Here is a 23,084-nt window from a genome sequence, read left to right on the forward strand (position 1 = left end):
CCAAGTACTGCTCCTCTAGAATGTGAGCAGAGTATAACTGAATACCATAGTCATTCCTTATCAAAGAGAATAATTGTATTGTAGATTCTGCATTAAAGTGTCTCGAGCAATATTTATCAAACTGAAGAGTCCCTCTTGTTTTTTTTGTATTGAAGAGAAGTAGTATTAGATGTCTGACATCATGACACCAAGACCAACTCTGTCACTTGGTTTTTCAATTATTTAATTCATTAAAATGTACCTACATGAAATATACACGTATTTTTAACAAGATTAAAAAAATAAAATATTTCAAAACAGAATGTCACATCAAGTAATAGCCATCATCACTCAAAGCATGACTGAGATGCAGTGTGAAGCTTATACCTGTAGACTGACATTTTAAAATCAAATACATAAAACAGCATTTAAAAAAAAATGCAACTCCTCTGTCATATACAGTATAAGGGTATAAAGTAAGAAATAGGCTATATTGTGGCTCAAACGTGGTAACTTGTCCATGCAACAAATACGACTGGGTATAAGAATAAAACGGCAACTGGATTATACTCAAACATTTACTCAAACATTCAAGATAAAACAAGATTTCATCAAATAGCCATCCCTTTTATAGATCACATCTTCCCTATTTGAGGTATGGTTTCAGTGTTTGCATATTAAATATTAAGTTGTTTCTGGTTACATATTCTTAGGTGTTTTTCAACCAAAAGTCAACATGTTGTTCACACAACAATGTATATATTGGTAATATATCTCCAATTAAACTTTTGGTATTACTTATTTGACAATTTTCGCGAACAAATGTCTCAAAAAATATTTGCACATCAAACAACTTCAATAAAGGTCACTTATTTTTCAAATAAGTTTTTCTAATAACGGGGTGTGTGTGTGTGTGTGTAATATATATATATATATATATATATATATATACATACATACATACATACACACACACACACACACTGAACCAATATATTCATTAATCCAAAATATTATATATGAATATATTCAGTGCTGTAAAATGTACATCTAAGAAGCAAGTGCACTGTTTCTGTGTTAAAGGCCCAGTGCAGTCAAAATGTGTTTTCCCGGTGTTTTATATCATATTGTACAACAGTTGATGAAACTAACACTAAGTATGAAAAAATGTGATCCTGATAGGTCCTTCTAATCAGCAGGTTTGCATGGGCGGGATTTTCGGCTTTCCATGGTGATATCACCATGCGGTAAATTGGTTAATAGACCAATAACAAAGAGTTCCAAACCACTCTGCCAATAACAGCCAATAACAGCTAGTTTTCAGTTTCCTCCTCCCTACTCAAACCACTCCCATACAGTCGTAGGAACATTCTTGCTTGAGAAATAGTTATTTGCTAAAAAGCTACTTTTTCCCATTTTAACAGAATTGTATTATAGTAAGGTACTTAATTGTTACCTAGAAATGATTTAAAATTGATATAAAACATCTGCATTGGGCCTTCAGGCAAATGGAGTGGTCTTGCATGGCTCAACTGTATCAGACCTATTGCTTCAATGTGACCAATATTCTGCTTGATTCAACTTTATGGAAAAGACAGTCATATTCTCCACCCTTTGTATTAAAACCCCATCTGCCACAGAATGCACCTAGATAAAACAGACGTGAGAAAATCTTAACAGGTTTACTGCATAGCATTCATATGTGTTGGTGCACTTTGCAGGTGCATTACTACATTTTCATGTGTTATGCCACTAGGCTAGGGGCTATCAAACTTATAGCCCACTAGGCTAGGGGCTATCAAACTTATAGCCCACTAGGCTAGGGGCTATCAAACTTATAGCCCACTAGGCTAGGGGCTATCAAACTTATAGCCCACTAGGCTTTTCATGAACACAACTCATTTATAAATGTAGGATCTAGATCCCATCTACTAATAGTGTACTTGTTGCCACTGAGTTCATATTTGAGTATCTGTGCATCAGGAGAATGCAGCACAACACCACGAGAAGCAGCGACAGATAGGAGTCGTAATAGAACTAGGCACAAAGATGGCCGATATAGCAGCCTTATATAGGTTCACCCTGACACTGTGAAAAGGACAATCAAAACAGGTGCTACTACAAAGGTTCTATACATGTGATGTAGTACTGACGTAGTATTACACAGGTACCGTACTCTTCATCTGATGTAGTACTACACAGGTATTATGTGATGTAGTAATACTACACAGGTACTATTAATCTGATGAAACGTAGGAGTCTAGAGAGAAAGAGTGGCAAGAAAACCAACCCAATCAGAAAATGGAAGGCTGATCCTGTGGCCAGATGGATACAAACAAAATGTGTTCTGTACAAGCTCTGTCCTCTTCTAAAGTAGACCCACCGTACACACAAGGGCTGTCACTAGGCAACACTTCCCTACAGTGTAATTACTGATGGAGGGCAATGGAAATGGTTATTTTCAGCTGGTCAAGGCTTTGTGTTAAAAGTCCCCCGTATGGGATAGTGCAGATTGCCAGTAAACCGTCATCCTTTCATTTCTGTTCCTTCCATTTGACCAGTGGGACTTCATCAACGTCCGTCTGTCCGATCATCTGCCTGTCAGTCCATCTGTCAGTACCTCCTTTTCCCGAGCTTCCCAGTGTCTGTCATGCAGGTTTTAGGCCGAAGCGCTGCAAGATTAGAAACCAAATATGGTTTTGGTTCATTAGTGTCCAAAAAAATGAAGGCTGCTTCGCACACAAAAATAGACAAAACATTAGAAATTCAAATGTTCTGTTTTTAAAAAAAATTATTTTTCCCCCTTGTTTTCAGCAGGCAGAGGGGAAATTCACACAAACGTTTGTGTCTTTGATATGTTTAAAAGACACTGAAACATTTGGGTTAATAATAGTGTGGAAATATCAGATCTGAAATACCAATATTGATAATGTAGCTTTTAGTTTCATTTGCTTCTCACTGATTATTGTATTATACCTGGTATTTTTAAATGTATACAGTATATACTGAAAAAGACATTCTGTCTGAATTGCATTGCTTACCTGGATCAGCTGTTTGTTTCTTCTTGTGGTGATGGACTATCTCGTTCTCATTGGTCATCTTCACATCTTGGTCCTCCACATAATTGCTGCAAAACAACACAAGGAGGGGAAAACACACCAGTTTCACTTGAGTCTCTGCATAATCTGGCCAGGTATATGAAAGGCTGGAGCATGGGAGCTGCGGATAACACAAAAACTAAGGACGGACTGACTGACGGCAACAAAGCTTGACGCGAGCAGGTCCAAGTCTTGTGTCTTACAATGAAGTTACAGAAAGGTGGAGAGACAAGAGACATGAGTGACAAGGGACTAGGAGGTCTGTTTGGAACTACTGTCGAAGGACTTGGCATCACAAGCCAAGCTGTGGGTTGGAGGTGGGTTGACTGGGGTGACTTCGGGACATGAACACAACTTTTTATAACATGACTACCACGGGGCTAACAAGGCTAATGAGGGACTCTGTTACTCACTGTTGCAGATCGCGATGTCTGCTACCGCGGGGGCTGGAGTAGAGAGAGCACATCTCCGTTGAACACGAGTCACAAAGAGGTAGACTTCAGTGCCAATTACACACTGTTATAACTGATAGGAACGTCTGTCCTTGAAAATACAGAGTTTCTCCCACTATGGTAGCCACGCTCTCCTGCCATTTGAAAAACTCACATCATGTGAATATGGTAAATGACTTTACATACTCATGTTGACAGCAGCTAGATAGAAGAACCAATAAGCATGTGTGCAAGTTGATGGACAAGCAGCCAAACCTATCCGCACATGCGTGAATTTTGATGGACAGGGAAATAATTTGCTTATATCAGGCTGCAGCAGCCAATCCCATGCTGGGTTACCTGATGACAGTGTTCCTTTCACGGTGGGCAATGTGGGCCTTGTCGGTGAAGAGGATGGTGTGGTAGGGCACCGCCGGGTCACAGGTGGGCAGGATGCCCCGCGCCGCCTGGCTCACACTGTCCAAGATGCCGTTATACACCAGGAGGTCATCTACTAGCAGCTACACAAGGAAGGCTTACTGTAGTCATTCATTTATTACCCCTTATTTAAGCCCAGAAGGTTTAACAGAGAACAGACTCTTGTTTACAGCAATGTGTATATAGATGTGTATATATAGATATGTGTTGATGTGTGTATAGAGTGCATTTGGAAAATATTCAGACCCCTTGACTTTTTCCACATTTTGTTACGTTACTGCCTTATTCTAAAATGTATTAAATTGTTTTTTTCCCCCCTCATCAATCTACACACAATACCCCATAATGACATAGCAAAACATTTTAATTTTTGGTAATTTATCAAAAAATACTAAACTGAAATATCACATTTACATAAGTATTCAGACCCTTTAAGTACTTTGTTGAAGCACCTTTGGCATGGATTACAGCCTCGAGTCTTCTTACCACCCTGCATCCCACTGCTGGCTTGCTTCTGAAGCTAAGCAGGGTTGGTCCCTGGATGAGACCAGATGCTGCTGGAAGTGGATATGGAGGGCCAGTAGGAGGCACCTTTTCCTCTGCTCTAAAAAAAATATCCAAATGCCCCAGGGCAGTGATTGGGGACATTGCCCTGTGTAGGGTGCTGTCTTTCGGATGGGAAGTTAAATGGGTGTCCTAACTCTCTGTGGTCACTAAAGATCCCATGGAACTTATTGTAAGAGTAGGGGTGTTAACCCTGGTGTCCTGGCTAAATTCCCAATCTGGTAACCTAATCATCCCCAGCTTACAATTGGCTCATTCCTCTCCCCTGTAACTATTCCCCAGGTTGTTGCTGTAAATGAGAATGTGTTCTCAGTCAACTTACCTGGTAAAATAAGGGTAAAAAAAATTTGCTTGGTTGGCACACCTGTATTTGGGGAGTTTCTCCCATTCTACTCTGCAGATCCTCTCAAGCTCCGTCAGGTTGGATGAGCGTCACTGCACAGCTATTTTCAGGTCTCTCCATAGATGTTAGATCGGGTTCAAGTCTGGGCTCTGGCTGAGCCACTCAAGGATATGAACCTTCACCCCAGTCAGGTCCTAAACACTCTGGAGCAGGTTTTCATCAAGTATCTCTCTGTACTTTGCGACGTTCATCTTTCCCTCGATCCTGACTAGTCTCCCAGTCCCTGCCGCTGAAAAACATCCCCACAGCATGATGCTGCCACCACCATGCTTCACCGTAGGGATGGTGCCACGTTTCCTCCAGACGTGACGCTTGGCATTCAGGCCAAAGAGTTCAACGTGGTTTCATCAGACCAGAGAATCTTGTTTCTCATGGTATTAGAGTCTTTAGGTGCCTTTTGGCAAACTCCAAGCGGGCTGTCATGTGCCTTTAGCTGAGGAGTGGCTTCCGTCTGGCCACTCTACCATAAAGGCCTGATTGGTAGAGTACTGCAGAGATGGTTGTCCTTCTGGAAATTTCTCCCATCTCCACAGAGGAACTCTAGAGCTATGTCAGAGTGACTATCGGGTTCTTGGTCACCTCCGTGACCAAGGCCCTTCTCCCCCGATTGCTGAGTTTGGCCGGGCGGCCAGCTCTAGGAAGCGTCTTGGTGGTTCCAAACTTCTTCCATTTAAGAATGATAGAGGCCGCTGTGTAATTGGGGACATTCAATACTGCAGAAATATTTTGGTACCCTTTCCCAGGTCTGTGCCTAGAAACAATCCTGTCTCTGAGCTCTACGGACAATTCCTTCGACCTCCTGGCTTGGTTTTTGCTCTGACATGCACTGTTAACTGCAGGACCTTATATAGACAGGTGTGTGCCTTTCCAAATCATGTCCAATCAATTGAATTTATCACAGGTGGACTCCAATCAAGTTGTAGAAACATCTCAAGGATGATCAATGGAAACAGGATGCATATGAGCTTAATTTCAAGTCTCATAGAAAAGGGTCTGAATATTTGTGTAAATAAGGTATTTCTGTTTTTTATTTTTGATACATTTCTAAAAACCTGTTTTTGCTTTTTCATTATGGGTTGTGTGTGTAGATTGATGAGGACTTAAAAAATACATTTGAAAATAAGGCTGTAACGTAACAAAATGTGGAAAAAGTCAAGGGGTCTGAATACTTTCCGAATGCACTGTAGATATGTATATATGTGTGTATTTAGATATCTATAATGTAATTGTTCTTTATTGATGTTTGACAGGTCTTCATTGTAAATAAGATTTTTTTTCTTAATTTACTTACCTGTGTAAATAAAGGTGAAATAAAACTCTAGGGAAGAATTCCTAATAATAGTACTTTATTAGACCATTATAGTCTGAAATTATTCTTATTCTGCTTTGCTCCCAAGTCCTAAGATCTGGGTCTCTCTGATGAATATGGTCTGTGTTACTGTACTGAGGAGGAGAGAGAAGAGAAGACTGACTTACCCCAAACTCCTTTACCCCCCTCTGTGGTGTCTTGGAGTAGTTCCACAGTTTGATCATGGACACGGTCACTGGCTGGTCAAATATGAGATACACGCGATTCACCAGTCCGGGGAGTACCGGTGCTAGCCACATGTGTATGCCATCATGAGTGTTGTTCACTCCATCTACCAGCTTATCTGGAGTCCTCACATCACCGTTCACACTGTCCAAGACATTCACACTGTCTGGGAACGCAGCGATATCTAGAAGCATTGTTTAAAGAATGGACTCGGCCAAACTGTGTTGACTACTATGTCAGTACTCCTGCCATTTCCATTTCCTCTACTGGAAGCCACCCTTTTACTATTTCAGGGTACATTTATAGTTTGGGAGTTCACCAAACTTGGTCCAGGGAAGGTACATGAGGTTCCCACTATATGAACAAGCTACAAAATTGACTATATCGAAATTCCGTAAAAAAAAAAAAATATGAAAACAAAAACTAGTGTGGTTAAGGTTAGGGTTAGGTTTAAAAACAGATTTTAAGAAGAGAAATTGTAGAACTAGGCGGTGCTTCCGACTTTGCAACTTGGCCAGATATTGACGACCGGTACAGGGAGAGCAGGCTTTCGTTCCAAACTAGCACTAAACACACCTGATTCAACTAATCATCACACCCTTGATTGACTGAATAAGGTGTTTTAATGCTCAGCTAAAACTAAAGCCGGTACACCCTGTGGATTTCTAGGACCAGGGTTTATGACCAGTCTTAGGCCAGACTTGAAGTCTCACGCTAGCTAGCTCAGCAAGTCAGGTCAAGTGAGACTAGTGACCACTGGGTGTAAGTGTAGATTGCAGCAGTGGTGGTCCTCAGTGTGTGTGTATGCGTTTGTGTTGTTAACATTGTAGGTAGGATACTGTTGTCACTGAGGGGTATCTTCTTGTCGTTCTGGTCATAGAACTCCAGGCCGTTCATGCCGATGTAGTAGGGGTCACCCCAGGTGGTCAGCAGCTGCAGCTGGAAGATGACTGGTGGGTCAAGGGTTAAGGAAGAGACGTGGAGCCGTGTACACACTTAGGACTTTTACAGTCATCAAGTAATTTAGTGATCACAGTATCTCAAGCAGGCAAAACTGGTTGTAATGACATTGAATATGTACAGTATGTCTTTTATGAAAGGTAAAATATATACTGTATATTGTCAATTCTATCTACTAAAAGGTGAAATATTTTGTTTGTAAATTTTATGCACTGGTCGCACAATTTCTGTATGTCTATGTAAGGTGACATGTTACGTTAGTAAAGGCAGCGGGCCAAATCTGTGTGATTTCTGAAGACTTTTTTTTATTTGTATAACATTTTCGTTGTTGGACATAAAAGACTACAATCACCAGTAAATCAGCTGAAAGTGATTTTAATTTAGAAAATATTCTAAATTAAAAGTATTCTCACGCATAAATAGAGAGAAATATGTGATCTTAGCCCAATGTAATCAGGGTATGATATTATGTTTTTGTCAAATACTATATCTGTTTAGGCTTCTTGTGTACAAATTATTTATAATTAAGTTCTGGTACCCCGACCATCCACTGAAAAAATCGTCCCATAGCTGAATGTAGTTGGGGACCCCTGCTATAGGCCTTATATTCTGTGGGACTATGTCTTGTGTGGAGCAGGAGGAAGGATACATCCACAAGGCATGATGGGGACCTCGTAGTCCATGCTGGCTTGCTCCTGTCTTCTGGAGCCAGCCCTGAAAACCATCGAAGACACAAACTTTAAAATGACATCTCATATTGTATTGCATTACAGTAGTAGAGCATTTGAATTATCGTATGAATGATTCATTTGATACATGACTAGGTGTTTGGTACAGTGGGGATAATAGACAGAATGCCATTTTACGAGATGCTAAAACAATTAGCCTGGTCCCAGATCTGTTTGTGCCGTCTTGCCAACTTGTATGGTCATTAGTAAGACATCCCAAACCGATATGGGACCAGACTAGCCTACAAGTAAGTAGTCACTTGAGTGTGTAGGTCGAGTCCTCTGCTCTACTCTTGCTGTTGACCAGGCCAGTGGTGGGGGTCTGGAGAAAGTCAATGAAGAGGATCTCCTGAGCAAAGTCAAAGTGACAGTTCCCTGGTCCCTTCCTGATGAGGAAGCCCTCTGCTGGAGAGATTAGCGTATCATCCAGAGACACATGGATCACCTTCACCTGGAGAACACATGAATAGGGTTAATAAGAAATGGTTATCTTAACAAATGTGTTTTCGTAAGGAATTGGGATTCACCCCTTAACAACAAAAAAATTCTCAGTCAATATTCAAATATCTTTAAGGATCTAAGGCAGAGTGTGAATGTATAGTAATTGCATACATTGTAAATGCACACTTATGGAGCATCGTATATATTTGTACAACTACAATGCACTGCACCTTTAATGACGAGACTCACAAATGCAAAAGCAACCTACAGGGCCCAGATATTTCATTTTGAATGGACACTTCCACCAGGCTACTAAAGCCAGTTCTCCATCCCAGTGACTCTCTCACCCCTCTGTAGGAGTCCTCCGGGGTCTTGTTGTAGTTCCAGATGCGGAGGCCAGCCACCGTCTGGGCCTTGTCAAAGTTCACCGTCAGGGTGTGGTGCTGGCCACAGGAGAATGGAATCAGCCACATGTGCTGGTCCTCAGTGGTGATGTTGTGGCCATCAATGAGTCTGGACAGAGGAGAGAGAGACACCTCACTGGTCATTCAGGAATATGTTGGAAATTAAAACTTACAGTTATGAATATAACTACTGTTCCCTGAAGGACAGAATAAGGTAGAAAAATATTATGGGGAGAGTCAACACCAATCATATTCACCTTAAGAAAACTGAAATCACACCCAACGGGTCAATGGATGCAGAGCCAGCCCTCGGAAACCCCGCCTTCCTTGCTATAATACCGGGGCTTGCATTCATTTCCTCAATTCAGTACCGCTCTTCAGCAAGCCCAAACCCCCTGACGACGCAGGGCCAAAATATTTCAGACCTCGTTCCTTCCTTCAGGGAACAGTAGTTATATTCATAATGTAACAGCAATATTTAGACTTAGGGATGCCACCCGTTTGATAAAATACGGAACGGTTCCGTATTTCACTGAAAGAATAAAACGTTTTGTTTTCGAAATGATAGTTTCCGGATTTGACCATATTAAATGACATAATGTTCATATTGCTGTGTGTTTATTACATTATAATTAAGTCTATGATTTGATATTTGATAGAGCAGTCTGACTGAGCGGTGGTAGCCAGCAACACGCTCGTAAGCATTAATTCAAACAGTACTTTCCTGCGTTTGCCAGCAGCTCTTAGCAATGCTTGAAGCACAGCGTTGTTTATGACTTCAAGCCTATCAACTCCTGAGATTAGGCTGGCAATACTATAGTGCCTATAAGAACATCCAATAGTCAAAGGTATATGAAATACAAATGGTATAGAGAGAAATAGTCCTATAATTCCTATAATAACTACAACCTAAAACTTCTTAACTGGGAATATTGAAGACTCATGTTAAAAGGAACCACCAGCTTTCATATGTTCTCATGTTCTGAGCAAGGAACTTAAATGTTAGCTTTTTTACATGGCACATATTGCACTTTTACTTTCTTCTCCAACATTGTGTTTTTGCATTATTTAAACCAAATTGAACATGTTTCATTATTTATTTGAGACTAAACAGATTTTATTTATGTATTATATTAAGTTAAAATAAAAGTGTTCATTCAGTATTGTTGTAATTGTCATTATTACAAATATATATATATATATATATATATATATATATATATATAAAAAATAATAAAAAAGAAAAAAATGAAGAAAAAAAAGAAAAAATGAAAATTTAGAAAAATTGGCCGATTAATCGGTATCTGCTTTTTTGTTGTTGGGGGGGGGGGTCCTCCAATAATCGGTATCGGCGTTGAAAAATCATAATCGGTTGAACTCTAGTTCCAAGAACAATATTTACACTACATGGCCAAAAATGAACAGCTTATTTCAAAATCATGAGCATTAATATGGAGTTGGTCCCCCCTTTGCTGCTATGACAGCCTCCACTCTTCTGGGAATGCTTTCCACTTGATGTTGGAACACTGCTGCAGGGACTTGCTTCCATTCAGCCACAAGAGCATTAGTGAGGTTGGGCACTGATGTTTGGCGATTAGGCCTGGCTCGCAGTTGGCGTTCCAATTCATCCCAAAGGTGTTCGATGGGGTTGAGGTCACCTGCAGGCCAGTCAAGTTCTACCACACCGATCTCGACAAACCATTTCTGTATGCACCTCGCTTTGTGCACAGGGGCATTGTCGTGCTGAAAACAGGAAAGGGCTTTCCCCAAACTGTTGGCACAAAGTTGTAAGCACAGAATACAATGTTGTTGATCCATCCTCAGTTTTCTATCACTGCCATTAAACTCTGTAACTGTTTTAAATCGTCATTGGCCTCATGGTGAAATCCCTGAGTGGTTCTGTTCCTCTCCGACAACTGAGTTAGGAAGGGTGCCTGTATCTTTGTAGTGACTGAGTGTATTGATACACCATCCAATAAGAAATGTATAACTTCACCATGCTCAAAGGGATATTCAATGTCCGTTTTTTTTTAGGTGCCCTTCTTTGCGAGGCATTGGAAAATCACCCTGGTCTTTGTGTTTTAAATTCATTGACTGAGGGACCTTAGAGATAATTGTATGTGTGGGCTACAGAGATGAGGTAGTCATTCAAAAATTATGTTTAACACTATTGTTGCACACAGAGTGATACAGAGAAAGGAGAGTAGGCGAGGGAGAGAGAGGATCAGGGCAAGCAGAGAGACAGTCAGAACCGTGCACATAGACTATATCTTGGTAATCTAGCAATGCCTCGTAAATTCACCAAATGTCTATATGAAAGTAGGCTACATATTAGGCTATCAATGAGTATGGCTAAGCTATTATTCATAGTGCCAGTGAATTGAAGTTGAACATAGCCAAATGCATCTGTTTAATTAGGCCTATTGTGCAATAAAAAGTTTTGCCTATAGCTTATTTAATGAAACCCTGGCTAGCTGTTGATGTCTTAGGTCAGGGGTCTCCAACCCTGTTCCTGAAGAGCTACCAACCGTCCTGTAGTTTTCTGCTCCAACCCCAGTTGTAACTAACCTGATTCAGCTTATCAACCAGCTTTTGAAACAGATGCGCTAGATTAGCGTTGGAGTTAAAACCTACAGGATGGTAGTTCTCCACGAACAGGGTTGGAGAGCCCTGTCCTTGGCAATAGATCGCAAAGTAGCATCCCCGCTAAACTTTTTGGAAATGGCAAGTTCACTTACTCCCTTTCATCCATAAACACAGTCAAGTGCAAATACAGTTCAGCAGCTCAAATCAGCAGGATGTGGGGCATTGTTATTAGGAAGGACGTCTACCATGGATGGATTGCTAAAATAATGATTATGATCACACTTCATCAATTTAAATATTATGGGGAGACCTATACATTTGTTAGCCAAACACGAGTTATCAGTGTAGCCTATTATCGTCTAGACATGATGTTGAAATAACTTCACACCTACAATAAAAACCTCCAGACTTCCGTCACAAGAGTCAATTCAATAAAAAAAATGTAAATCATTTCAGGGGGCAGTTTAGGAAAACAAATCCTTTGTGAATCATCCTCTGGAATAACAAAACCAACGTCTCTAGTAATACCCGTCTGAATAGGGCTATAACATGTCAAAGAATAGGTTCATCAGCGTAGAGTGCGCCACATCATCCCATGGGATCCGTCAAGGCTGCACACAGCAGAAATATCATTGAAATATTCTAGTTCTTACACATCACCACCTATATTCAAACAAAATAGGCCTTTTTATAGGCAAATGGGCAGCATTATGCTCATGTCAGTCCTCTAGAACGCAAATGTAGTCTTCCTAGTTGGACTGCAACAATGAGATGGTGTGTGTGCATCCTTTTCAGCGTGTTTTGGGAGTCGAGCAAGAGTCGACTCCTAACGACTCCAACCACAGGAGTTGGAGTCAAGCAAGAGTCGACTCAAAATCCCAGGAGTCGACTCCAAAAAGTGGAAATTCCAACCGGATGCTTCAGGTGTATACTTCCGGTGAAACATTTGGCTCCTTGGGTCCAGTGGTGTAAAATACTACTTCAGTAGTATCTGTACTTTACTATTTACATTTTTGACAACTTTTACTTCACTACATTCCTAAAGAAAATGATGTACTTTTTACTCCATACATTTTCCCTGACACCCAAAACTACTCATTACATTTTGAATGCTTAGCAGGACAGGAAAATTGTCTAATTCACACACTTATGAAAAAAACATCCCTGGTCATCCCTACTGCCTCTGATCTGTCGGACTCACTAAACACATGCTTTATTTGCAAATTATGTGTTGGAGCATGCCCCTGGCTATCCATAACTAAAAACAAGAAAATGGTGCCGTCTGGTTTTGATACTTAATAACATCTGGCACAGAATAAGGACTACTGCCAGAAAATAACATTTGTTTTTTGAAGTTGGTCTAAGTGTGACTTCCTAAGAGATTGAGATCCTCTGTCCAACTTTCATTACTCAAACTCTCCTGTTGGATTTATATATAGCTATGCACATGCGCAAAAGGAGTCAAACAAGTTAAATCGACATCCATTGATGGAAAATGATCTGGCGATTTGAAAAACAGCAAATTATCTTTTATCTTGCGACATATGTAAATTCCTTTATTACGTCACGTTAGCTCACAATAATTATTATTTTGATGGAAAACTGAATTTTGCTTCTTCCGTCGCTACAAGTTACGTTGACATCCCTTCATAAATCACTTAATAACGTTATGAAGTATGACATGCACCTTTATTTTCTTAGTCTGCTCATACTGTCTCATGATCCAATTCCTGATTGCTACCCAGTCACCATGGGAAATGTCCAGTCTCTCTCACCCAGCTATCAGAGGGTGGCCGGAGATGGGCCGGGCAGTGTGGGCCATGACACGGCTGTTCAGAATAGCAGGAACGCCAAAGGCAAGAACCTGAAGCACTGCTCGATCATCAACATGAAGCGGAAGAAGGGTTCCAAGAAGGTGCAGCCCAACAGAAACAATGAGAACAATGTGACCCACCTCAACAACAAAAACTTGGATAAGTCTCAGTCCTGCACCAACCTGTCCACCCTCACCCAGGACCAGAGTACTCCAGACCTCACCAAGAGCTCCAAAAACGTCCTCGCCAACTCCAACGTGGCCCCTGACATGCCCAAGAGGGTGATGGTCCAGGCCTCAACTGGTGAACTGCTGCACTGCCTGGGTGAGTACCTGTGTCGGCACTGCTACCGACTCCAGAATCTGTCCCCCAACGACCCAGGGCTGTGGCTGCAGAGCGTAGACCGCTTCCTGCTCAACCACGGCTGGGGGAACCAGAGCATCCTCACCCCAGCCAATGTGGTGTTTGTCTACATGCTGTGCCGCAAGGTGGTCTCCTCCGAGGCAGTCACCGAACACCAGCTGCAGGCCGTGGTGATCACCAGCCTCTACCTGACCTGCTCCTACATGGGAAACGTGGTGATCACCAGCCTCTACCTGACCTGCTCCTACATGGGAAACGTGGTGATCACCAGCCTCTACCTGACCTGCTCCTACATGGGAAACGTGGTGATCACCAGCCTCTACCTGACCTGCTCCTACATGGGAAACGTGGTGATCACCAGCCTCTACCTGACCTGCTCCTACATGGGAAACGTGGTGATCACCAGCCTCTACCTGACCTGCTCCTACATGGGAAACGTGGTGATCACCAGCCTCTACCTGACCTGCTCCTACATGGGAAACGTGGTGATCACCAGCCTCTACCTGACCTGCTCCTACATGGGAAACGTGGTGATCACCAGCCTCTACCTGACCTGCTCCTACATGGGAAACGTGGTGATCACCAGCCTCTACCTGACCTGCTCCTACATGGGAAACGTGGTGATCACCAGCCTCTACCTGACCTGCTCATACATGGGAAACAAGACCTCCCCACTCAGACCCTTCCTGGTGGAGAGCTCCAGGGACATCTTCTGGGAGAGCTGCCTGTCTATCATCAACCTGATGAGTGGCAACATGCCCCAGATGAGCACGGACCAGCACTATTTCTTCCAGCTGTTTGCCAACCAAAAGAACGAAAGCCAGGAGGAGAGGAGCCGCTTGCTCATCGGTCTGGACCAGTGAGGGGCCTGGGGAGAGGGGAGGGCAGGGGCCTCCTCCAGTCTGGCATTTCAAAATGGAGGTAGGAACTTTAGTTCAGGGACTAGGAAGGGGGAGAAGGGAAGTTTTGATGGGAAATGATGATTGACATATTTTGTGTGTTAAAATGATGGTACATTTGGCTTAGATGAACCCCAAAAGTTAAAATTGAACAAATCAAAACGGACAATGAAAAAAATATATAGAAAGGGAACACAAATCTACAGCTATAATTGAATGTGGAGAAGACTAAGGCTGCAGCCCACCAGCCACACATGACTGTTTCTTTGACTTTCTAAGACGTGCACTGCCTACCATAGGAGGGTGCGTGAGCACCCTTGTGTGACTGGGCTACTGCTCACATCACACTGAGACTGCAGCCTACCAACCTACTATTCTGACAGTCAGATGTGCACTGCCTATCACATTGCATTTGGAAAAGTATTCAGACCCCTTGACTTTATTCACATTTTGTTACGTTACAGCCTTATTCTAAAATGGATTCATTCGTTTTTCCCCCTCCTCAATCTACACACAATAGCCCATAATGACAAAAAACAGTTTTTTTTAAAATATTTTTGCAAATGTATAAAATAAAGAAAAACGGAAATATCATATTTACATAAGTATTCAGACCCTTTACTCAGTACTTTCTTGAAGCACCTTCGGCAGCAATTACAGCCTCAAATCTTCTTGGGTATGACGCTACAAGCTTGGCACACCTGTATTTGGGGAGTTTCTACCATTCTTCTCTGCAAATCCTCTCAAGCTCTGTCAGATTGGATGGGGAGTGTTGCTGCACAGCTATTTTCAGGTCTCTCCTGAGATGTTCGATTGGGTTCAAGTCGGGGCTTGGGCTGGGCCACTCAAGGACATTCAGAGACTTGTCCCGAAGCCAGTCCTGCGTTGTCTTGGCTGTGTGCTTGGGGTCGTTGTCCTGTTGGAAGGTGAACCATCGCCCCAGTCTGAGGTCCTGAGCAGGTTTTCATCAAGGATCTTCGATCTGTTCATCTTTCCCTCGATCCTGACTAGTCTCCCAGTCCCTGCCGCTGAAAAACATCCCCACAGCATGACGCTGCCATAACCATGCTTCAACGTAGGGATGGTGCCAGGTTTCCTCCAGACATGATGCTTGGCATTCAGGCCAAAGAGTTCAATCTTGGTTTCATCAGACCAGAGAATCTTGCTTCTCATAGTTTGAGAGTCTTTGGGCTGTCATGTGCCTTTTACTGACAAGTGTGTGCCTTTCCAAATCATATCCAATCAATTGAATTTACCACAGGTGGACTCCAATCAAGTCGTAGAAACATCTCAAGGATGATCAATGGAAACAGGATGCACCTGAGCTCAATTTCGAGTCTCATAGCAAAGGGTCTGAATACTTGAAGTTGATGAAGTTGTTGACAAGTTAACTGGATGATGACTTAAAATAAAGGTAACTGCCAAAATAATGGAAATATCAACATGAAGTGTCTTAGTAGGGCGTCGGGCCACCACGAATCAAAACAGCTTCAATGCACCTTGGCATGGTTTCGACAAGTGTCTGGAACTCAATTGTGAACTCTATTTTGGACCCAAGGAAGAGTAACTGCTGCATGTGCAGTAGCTAATGGGGATCCTAATAAACAAAACTATTGGAGCGATGCGACACCATTCTTCCAAGAGAAATTCCATCATTTGGTGTTTTGTTGATGGAAAACGCTGTCTCAGGCGCCGCTCCAGAATCTCCCATAAGTGTTCAATTGGGTTAAGATCTGGTGACTTTCATTCAGTGACCACTCGTGCCCTGTGGACGGGGGCATTGTCATCCTATGGGGCATAGCCATGGTAGCCAAAATAATGGCCGGCCCAGCATTTTTATACATGACCCTAAGCATGATGGGATGTTAATTGCTTAATTAACTCATGAACCACACGTGTGGAAGCACCGGCTTTAAATACACTTTGTATCCCTTATCTACTCAAGTGTTTCCATTATTTCCTCACTTACCTGTACATCCTGTGGTCAGAAGTTATGCAATTAGATCCATCTAGATTGTCAGCAGTGTGAGGTCAGAGACACGTACGCACACACACAGACACACACACACAGTACTGACTTATCGAGGGTGCGTGCGTCCTGGCCGTACTCAGGCAGGTCATTGAGGTCCCGTGGCGAGGCATTCACCATGGTCAGGTCCAGAGGCAGGCTGTCCCCCTCCTTCCCCACCACCTCTAACCCTGTCAGTCCCAGGTAGTGGGAGTCTCCCCACGTCATACTCAACTCTATCCTAAGGCCTGAAGAGGCGGGGGGGAGAAGGAGAGAGAGATCTTAGAGAGTCCGTGTGAAACAAGCTGAGCTAGCGACATTTTACAGAGAGAAAAATACAGTCCTGTGTTTAAAATGAGGAATTAATGAATTGATCATGAATAACACTAACTTAGAAGGGAGTACTCACACTTTCCGTTGTACATTCCTGGGATCTGCTCCAGGGTCTCCTCAGACTGACCATCAGTAGGGTTCAGATGGAGTTTTAACTGAAAAATGGCAGTGAATTGAAACCAGAAATGTTAGTGCTAGGCTGGAACAAAACCTGCACATCTTGTATCAATCCGGCAGGTAGCCTAGTGGTTAGAGTGTTGGACTAGTAACCGAAAGGTTGCAAGATCGAATCCCCGAGCTGAAAAGGTAAAAATCTGTCATTTTACCTCTGAACAAGGCAATTGATCCACTGTTCCTAGGCCGTCATTGAAAATAAGAATTTGTTCTTAACTGACTTGCCTAGTTAAATAAAGGTTCAAACATTATAAAAATTCCAGGCTTTCCATGTATTCACTGAAGTCCCAGTCAGTCATGTTGTACTCACAGCGAGGTCGTCCTCGGGTCTGAAGCCAGCCTGGGTGAAGGGTCTGTCCTCCCCCTCTCCGTCGGCTGTGCGGGGCCTCTGCAGCTCCTCCTCATACCCCACCAGCTCTTCGAAGCCCTCCGCCTCCCTGCAGAACGTCTCGTCGTAGCGCGACATTGCCTCCAGGATCTCATCATCCGTGGTGAACAAGATGGTGTCCCCGAACTGGTCCAGACCTAAGAGGAGAGGGGTGGAGGTATAATTCAGGATGTTAGAGGCAAACATGTTTTAATGCATGGGCAACAAATGACATTAAACCTACACTGAGCGTATAAAACATAAAGAACACAAGCTCTTTCCATGACATAGACTGACCAGGTGAATCCAGGTGAAAGCTATGATCCCTTATTGATGTCACTTGTTAAATCCACTTTAATCAGTGTAGATGAAGGGGAGGAGACAGGTTAAATAAGGACTTTTAAGCCTTGAGACAATTGAGACATAGATTGTGTGCGTGTGCCATTCAGAGGGTGAATGGGCAAGACAAAAGATTTGAGTGCCTTTGAACGGGCTATGATAGTAGGTTTGTGTCAAGAACTGCAACGCTGATGGGTTTTTCACGCTCATCAGTTTCCCGTGTATATTAAGAATGGTCCCCGACCCAAAGAACATCCAGCCAAATTGACACAACTGTGGGAATCATCGGAGTCAACATGGGCCAGCATCCCTGTAGAACCTTGTAGAGTCCATGCCCCGACGAGTTGAGGCTGTTCTGAGGGCAAAAGCAGGGGGTGTCCAACTCAATATTAGGGAGGTGTTCTTAATCTTTTGAACACTCAGTGTATTTTGTCACCAAACAAATGCTGTAGTTCTACGATCTAATGTAATATAATATCATGAAGCTCCTAAAATAAGGACCTAGTATAGGCCAACTGTGGTAGAACTATAACATGGGATACATGTGGGTGTCTAAGGAGAGAGGCTATCCCTCACTCATGATCCCCCCTACCTCCAGACAGTGTCCCTGACGCCTTGGCGATCTCTCCCCTGAAGATGCACCTCCCATCCAGCAGCATCTCAGCCTCCTTCACCCCCCTGAACGAGTGGATCCTGGACTTGTTGTAGTTCCACACTCTTATCATGGCCACCTGACATGGCCCAGCGAACTCCAGGTAGATCACGTGACTCATCCCCTGGGTGAACGGCGCCAGCCACAGGTGCATGTCGTCCTGCGTGCGGTTGACTCCGTCGATTAGGTTGGCGACCACGCGCGGGTCTTTGCCGTAGGCGGGCAGCACGTTAATATCGGGCGGGTTGGCTTGGATGTGGGCGGGCCGGACGGGCTGACCGCTGGAGCTGAAGACTTCCAGACCGTTGAGGCCCACGTAGTGACGGTCGCCCCATGTGGACAGGATGTTAATGACCAGACGTTGACCATGTGGGAGGACCGGAATCTCAAACTCTGGCTCGGCGGAAAGGTCATCCACCGGGTCATCGCAGAAGCCCCCTTGAGGGGTGGGTGAAGAGAGGTGGGACGAGGAGGGGAAGGGACTGCAGGTGGGGCCTGCTGGGTCGAAGGTGATTGTGGCGATAGTGGCGGCTCTGGAGGAACGCTGGAGGAACTCGTCAAAGATGTCGCCCTCGAAGCCCATGTTGGAGATGCGACCACGCTGGCACTGGTTGAACTTTGTGAGGGAGTCCCAGGACTCCATGAGGTTCTCATCCTGGGCCTGCCGGCTGTGGAGTGTGGCCTGGGGGGTACGATGCTGCCTCTTGTTGCTGCTGTCTGACACTGAACTTGGCTCCTCTGTGGAATCAACACAGTCTCATGTTACCTCAAAGACCATGCAGTGTACCTAATATAAGTGTAGCTAAGCAAGCTTATTTTTTGACCGTTTTATACGTTGTGGCACTCTATATCATTTTGCGAGTAAGAATTCTCCAACTAAAGTTATGGCCCATAATAATCCTAAAATAATTGTACATATTCCAGCTATGAAGAAGATACAATTTTTATGGTAATGATTATGTAATTTTCACGCTGAATAGCCCAACTCCGACAGCTGGTGTGATAATGGTCAAAGAGTCTATGGCCCACTTTCAGCTGACACGTCCACAACAGATATGCTCAGAACCAGCTGCCATGTGCCCTGTGTGTGTGTGTGTGTGTGTGTGTGTGTGTGTGTGTGTGTGTGTGTGTGTGTGTGTGTGTGTGTGTGTGTGTGTGTGTGTTGTGTTTCCAGATAGGGGAAAAACAAGCTATTACTAGAGGGTCTGGGGGGGGAGTATGTCTGTTGTCATGGAGATAAAGAGGGATTATTATAGGATGCAGGCCTAGATTTGTTGTGATGCAGCAATCTGTCTGCTCTATAATCTTATTTAGGAAACAAAATAAGATATGTCTGGTCTGCCGTTGACAAGAACAACAAGATTTCTAAATATCCTCAACATTGTGAAACCAATGGCAGATCCTTGGGGAAAAACATTCTTGAGTTGCAAAATAAAGGCGAGTAGACAAACAGGCTACCACTAGAGATGATTCTGTCTCAAATCACATTAACTTCTCATATCTTGCCTGCACAGCCCAGGATGCAGAGTAGATAAAGGAGCCGCAAAAGTATTGTACAAATGAAATTACTTACACAGGTCCTAGGACCACACGTACACACGTGTAAACACACACACACACACACACACACACACACACACACACACACACACACACACACACACACACACACACACACACACACACACACACACACGGTATATTATCCTACCTGTGGTCAGTCCAATGGCTCCATGCTGGTGCTCCTCTGCTGGTTTTCTGCTACTAGTGTTGTTGTTCATGCCTGAGCTCCTACGTCCACCAACAGGCCGGTCCTGGCGCTGCTGGTCACTCAGCTCCTCCAGCAGTTCACCTCCCAGGTCCAGAGAGTCTGCACTCCACTGGCCCTCGTTCACAGTCCTCTCCACCCCCCGACACACCCTCCCCGGGTTACAGCCCAGCTCCGGGAGCACCGAGGTAGAGGTGGATTGGGGGAGGGGAGGTTTGGGCTCCACAGACTGCTGGGGCACTAGCCAGAGGGGTCTCTCCCTTCCGGCCTCGCAGCCCTCAGGGGCACTCCGGGCCAGGGGCTGTAGCCACTGGGGACTCCTGGAGGAAGAAGGCTGGGTGGTGACTGTGGGTTGACCCGACTGCTCCAGCTGCTGTTTCAGAGGGGGGTGGGGGAGGGCCAGGTCCGGAGGGTCCATGTCAAAGGAGTCCCTCTGTAGGGGGGGACAGTTTGTAGATGTGGGGGAGGGGGGATTGTAGATTTTATCCTGCATGTCTATCCTGACCTGGGCTAGCCCCTCAGAGAGTCCGTGGTTGGGGTCTCGATTCTCCCCTCTGCTTTCCACCCACATGCCACTCTCGTCATGGCGCTGTGGGCTGGCACCCCGCAGACTGTGGCCGGACCCCACTGGGCTGGGAGAGAAGGATTCTGGGACTTGGAGTGCCTGGAGGTCGATGCTGGTGCTGTAATCAAAGATCTGGTTGCCACAGCCCTTGTCCAGCTCACCTTCAAACACCAGCGTGCTGTTGAGGTAAAGATTCACATGCCGGGCACCAACGTCCAGGTCCTAAAAAAGAACAGCACAGCTATTTCAGGCTCTAAGCAGGACAATATTTAGGTAATGCATGGATATCGGTAGACTGTATAAGAAAAGCAACATTGAAAACTCCAAGTCAAACACATCTCAATGAAAAATGCAAAGGTGAAAAGGGAAAATGTCAAAGAGCTTGAATATTGATGTGAACATGACATAGATCAACACTGAAACTGATACCATACTGTTAACCAAGGAGCTTCCTAGTTGTGGGCCCCAATATTCTTTCCCACAGGTATGTAGACAGAGTCAATTAAGCTAACCGGGCAGACGTAGTCAACTGTAAAGCTAATTGTAGGTAGCCTCCTTACCCCCACACACACAGACATGGTGGATGGCTAAATAGCTAAGACCAGACTCAAATCTCCTCAATCCCTGCTCATTAAATCAGTGTATCCCCACCCCCTGGATCCCACAGTATCAAACAGCTCCTTACCTCGCATCCTAAAACACACCACTAGCACCTAAAATAGGACTCAAGAACAGAGACACTGTTAATATCAACCCATATCATCCATACTTCCAGACAGACCCCTGGTTGCCTGGGCTTTGTGATTCCCGTCCTTCCCTTTTGTGACAGCAGCAGGGCGAGAGGCGAGAGCAGTAACCTGGGCATCCCGTCACTAATCCTCCAGGTCTAATCTCTTACTGTTCCACATTTGGACTGACTGGTAGCTCACACAAGACACAGCTTGAAGGCTATACCCTCCCTCCCAAAGCCTTCTGCCAATATGGTGGTCACCCTGTAGAATGACAGGGGCTGGCTGAAGCAAGCTGGATTTATCTGCAACTGTTAACAAATGATGGTGTTTATCTTAGTAAACCCTGAATAACCCTGAACTAGGACTGGTGTGATGAACCAATCAGAGGCTGTATATATGTAAGGGCTGAACATACAGTAAGTGCTAACAACTTAATATACTTAAGTACCATTTCTATCAAAATCCATTTGAATCATTACCTAATGCAACCCTTTTTACTATAACTGGCAACCTCTATTGCAAAGGCTCCAGCCAAAAGCAGTACACTACAAAATAAGGAATAGGGTGCCATTTCAGACTCAATCTGCCAGTTTGGCCCTAAAATAGGCTCTTACACTGAGGCTCCTGTTGTAGTTCCAGATCTTGATCAGGGATATCCCAAAGTCCGGAGAGCGCTCTGTGTTCCTGATGATGAAGTAGAGTTGGACCGGAAGATGGAAAGGACAGGTCCACATATGACACTCCTTTGTGGTCTGGTGGTCAAACCAACACACATATAAGCAGTCAGTTTAAGTAAAAAATTAAAATCTGCATTTTTTTATTGGTCATCTACACATATTTAGCAGATGTTATTGCGGGTGAAGCGAAATAGATGAATACATTCACTTACAAAGCCCGTGCAGTCAAAATGTTCCTGTATTTTATATATATTTCCACGGTAAGAGGTTGGACAAATACTGTAATATTGTGAAAATGATGATAATTCCCTTTTAGTGTAAGAGCTGTTTGAAAAGACAGCCTGAAATTTCAGCCTGTTTTGGTGGGATGGAATTTTGGCCTGGCTGATGACATCACCAGGTGGTAAATTAGTTAATAGACCAATAAGAAAGAAAGTTCCAAACCGCTCTGCCAATAACAGCTAGTTTTCAGTTTTTCCCTCCCCACTCAGACCACTCCCAGACAGTCCTAGCAAAATTATTGCTAGAGAAATTGCTCTTGCTAAGAAGCTATTATTGTTCCTTTTTGATCATTTTAATTGAAAACAATCACAGTAAGGTACTTAATTGTTACCCATAAATGATTTTGTATTGAGATAAAAATGGCTGCATTGTGCCTTTAAAATGACCAGAGACCCAATATACTGTAATCTGGTAACACTCAGAGTACCATATTGCTAAAGCGTAATACAGAGTCCAAAGCCACAGAGCCGTGATAGTCCGGCAACCCATTGTGACATAGCTACACGGTTCTGAGACCACCGTCCGCGGGGACGCACAGCCTGACCA

At 43.8% G+C, this 23,084-nt stretch overlaps 2 protein-coding genes across 3 annotated transcripts in view; one reads left to right on the forward strand and one right to left on the reverse strand.

Moving 5' to 3' along the window:
• Positions 1-200: 200 nt before the first annotated feature.
• LOC106578280 (katanin-interacting protein) overlaps positions 201-23,084 on the reverse strand; it is a 61,704-nt gene continuing 38,820 nt past the window's right edge. Inside the window, exons 12-26 of one of the 2 annotated variants that reach the window (XM_045701967.2) lie at positions 22,194-22,331; positions 20,227-21,070; positions 18,456-19,253; positions 17,468-17,682; positions 17,060-17,138; positions 16,721-16,898; positions 8,924-9,089; positions 8,396-8,586; positions 8,057-8,121; positions 7,287-7,397; positions 6,390-6,631; positions 3,869-4,029; positions 3,491-3,523; positions 3,021-3,106; positions 201-2,651 (exon numbers count right to left, since the gene is read on the reverse strand). In XM_045701967.2, the coding sequence (XP_045557923.2) occupies positions 2,593-2,651; positions 3,021-3,106; positions 3,491-3,523; positions 3,869-4,029; positions 6,390-6,631; positions 7,287-7,397; positions 8,057-8,121; positions 8,396-8,586; positions 8,924-9,089; positions 16,721-16,898; positions 17,060-17,138; positions 17,468-17,682; positions 18,456-19,253; positions 20,227-21,070; positions 22,194-22,331 (3,366 nt within the window). In that variant the 3' untranslated portion in view covers positions 201-2,592. The remainder of the gene's footprint in view (positions 2,652-3,020; positions 3,107-3,490; positions 3,524-3,868; positions 4,030-6,389; positions 6,632-7,286; positions 7,398-8,056; positions 8,122-8,395; positions 8,587-8,923; positions 9,090-16,720; positions 16,899-17,059; positions 17,139-17,467; positions 17,683-18,455; positions 19,254-20,226; positions 21,071-22,193; positions 22,332-23,084) is intronic. The other variant, XM_045701969.2, reaches the window with a different exon arrangement.
• On the forward strand, positions 13,239-14,644 carry LOC106578282 (cyclin-dependent kinase 5 activator 1-like). The gene has a single exon (XM_045701970.2). The coding sequence runs from the start codon at positions 13,248-13,250 to the stop codon at positions 14,604-14,606; it is 1,359 nt and encodes a 452-aa protein (XP_045557926.2). The 5' UTR covers positions 13,239-13,247; the 3' UTR covers positions 14,607-14,644.

Source organism: Salmo salar, chromosome 19 (genome assembly GCF_965601325.2).
Source record: "Salmo salar chromosome 19, fSalSal1, whole genome shotgun sequence".
NCBI lineage: Eukaryota > Metazoa > Chordata > Actinopteri > Salmoniformes > Salmonidae > Salmo > Salmo salar.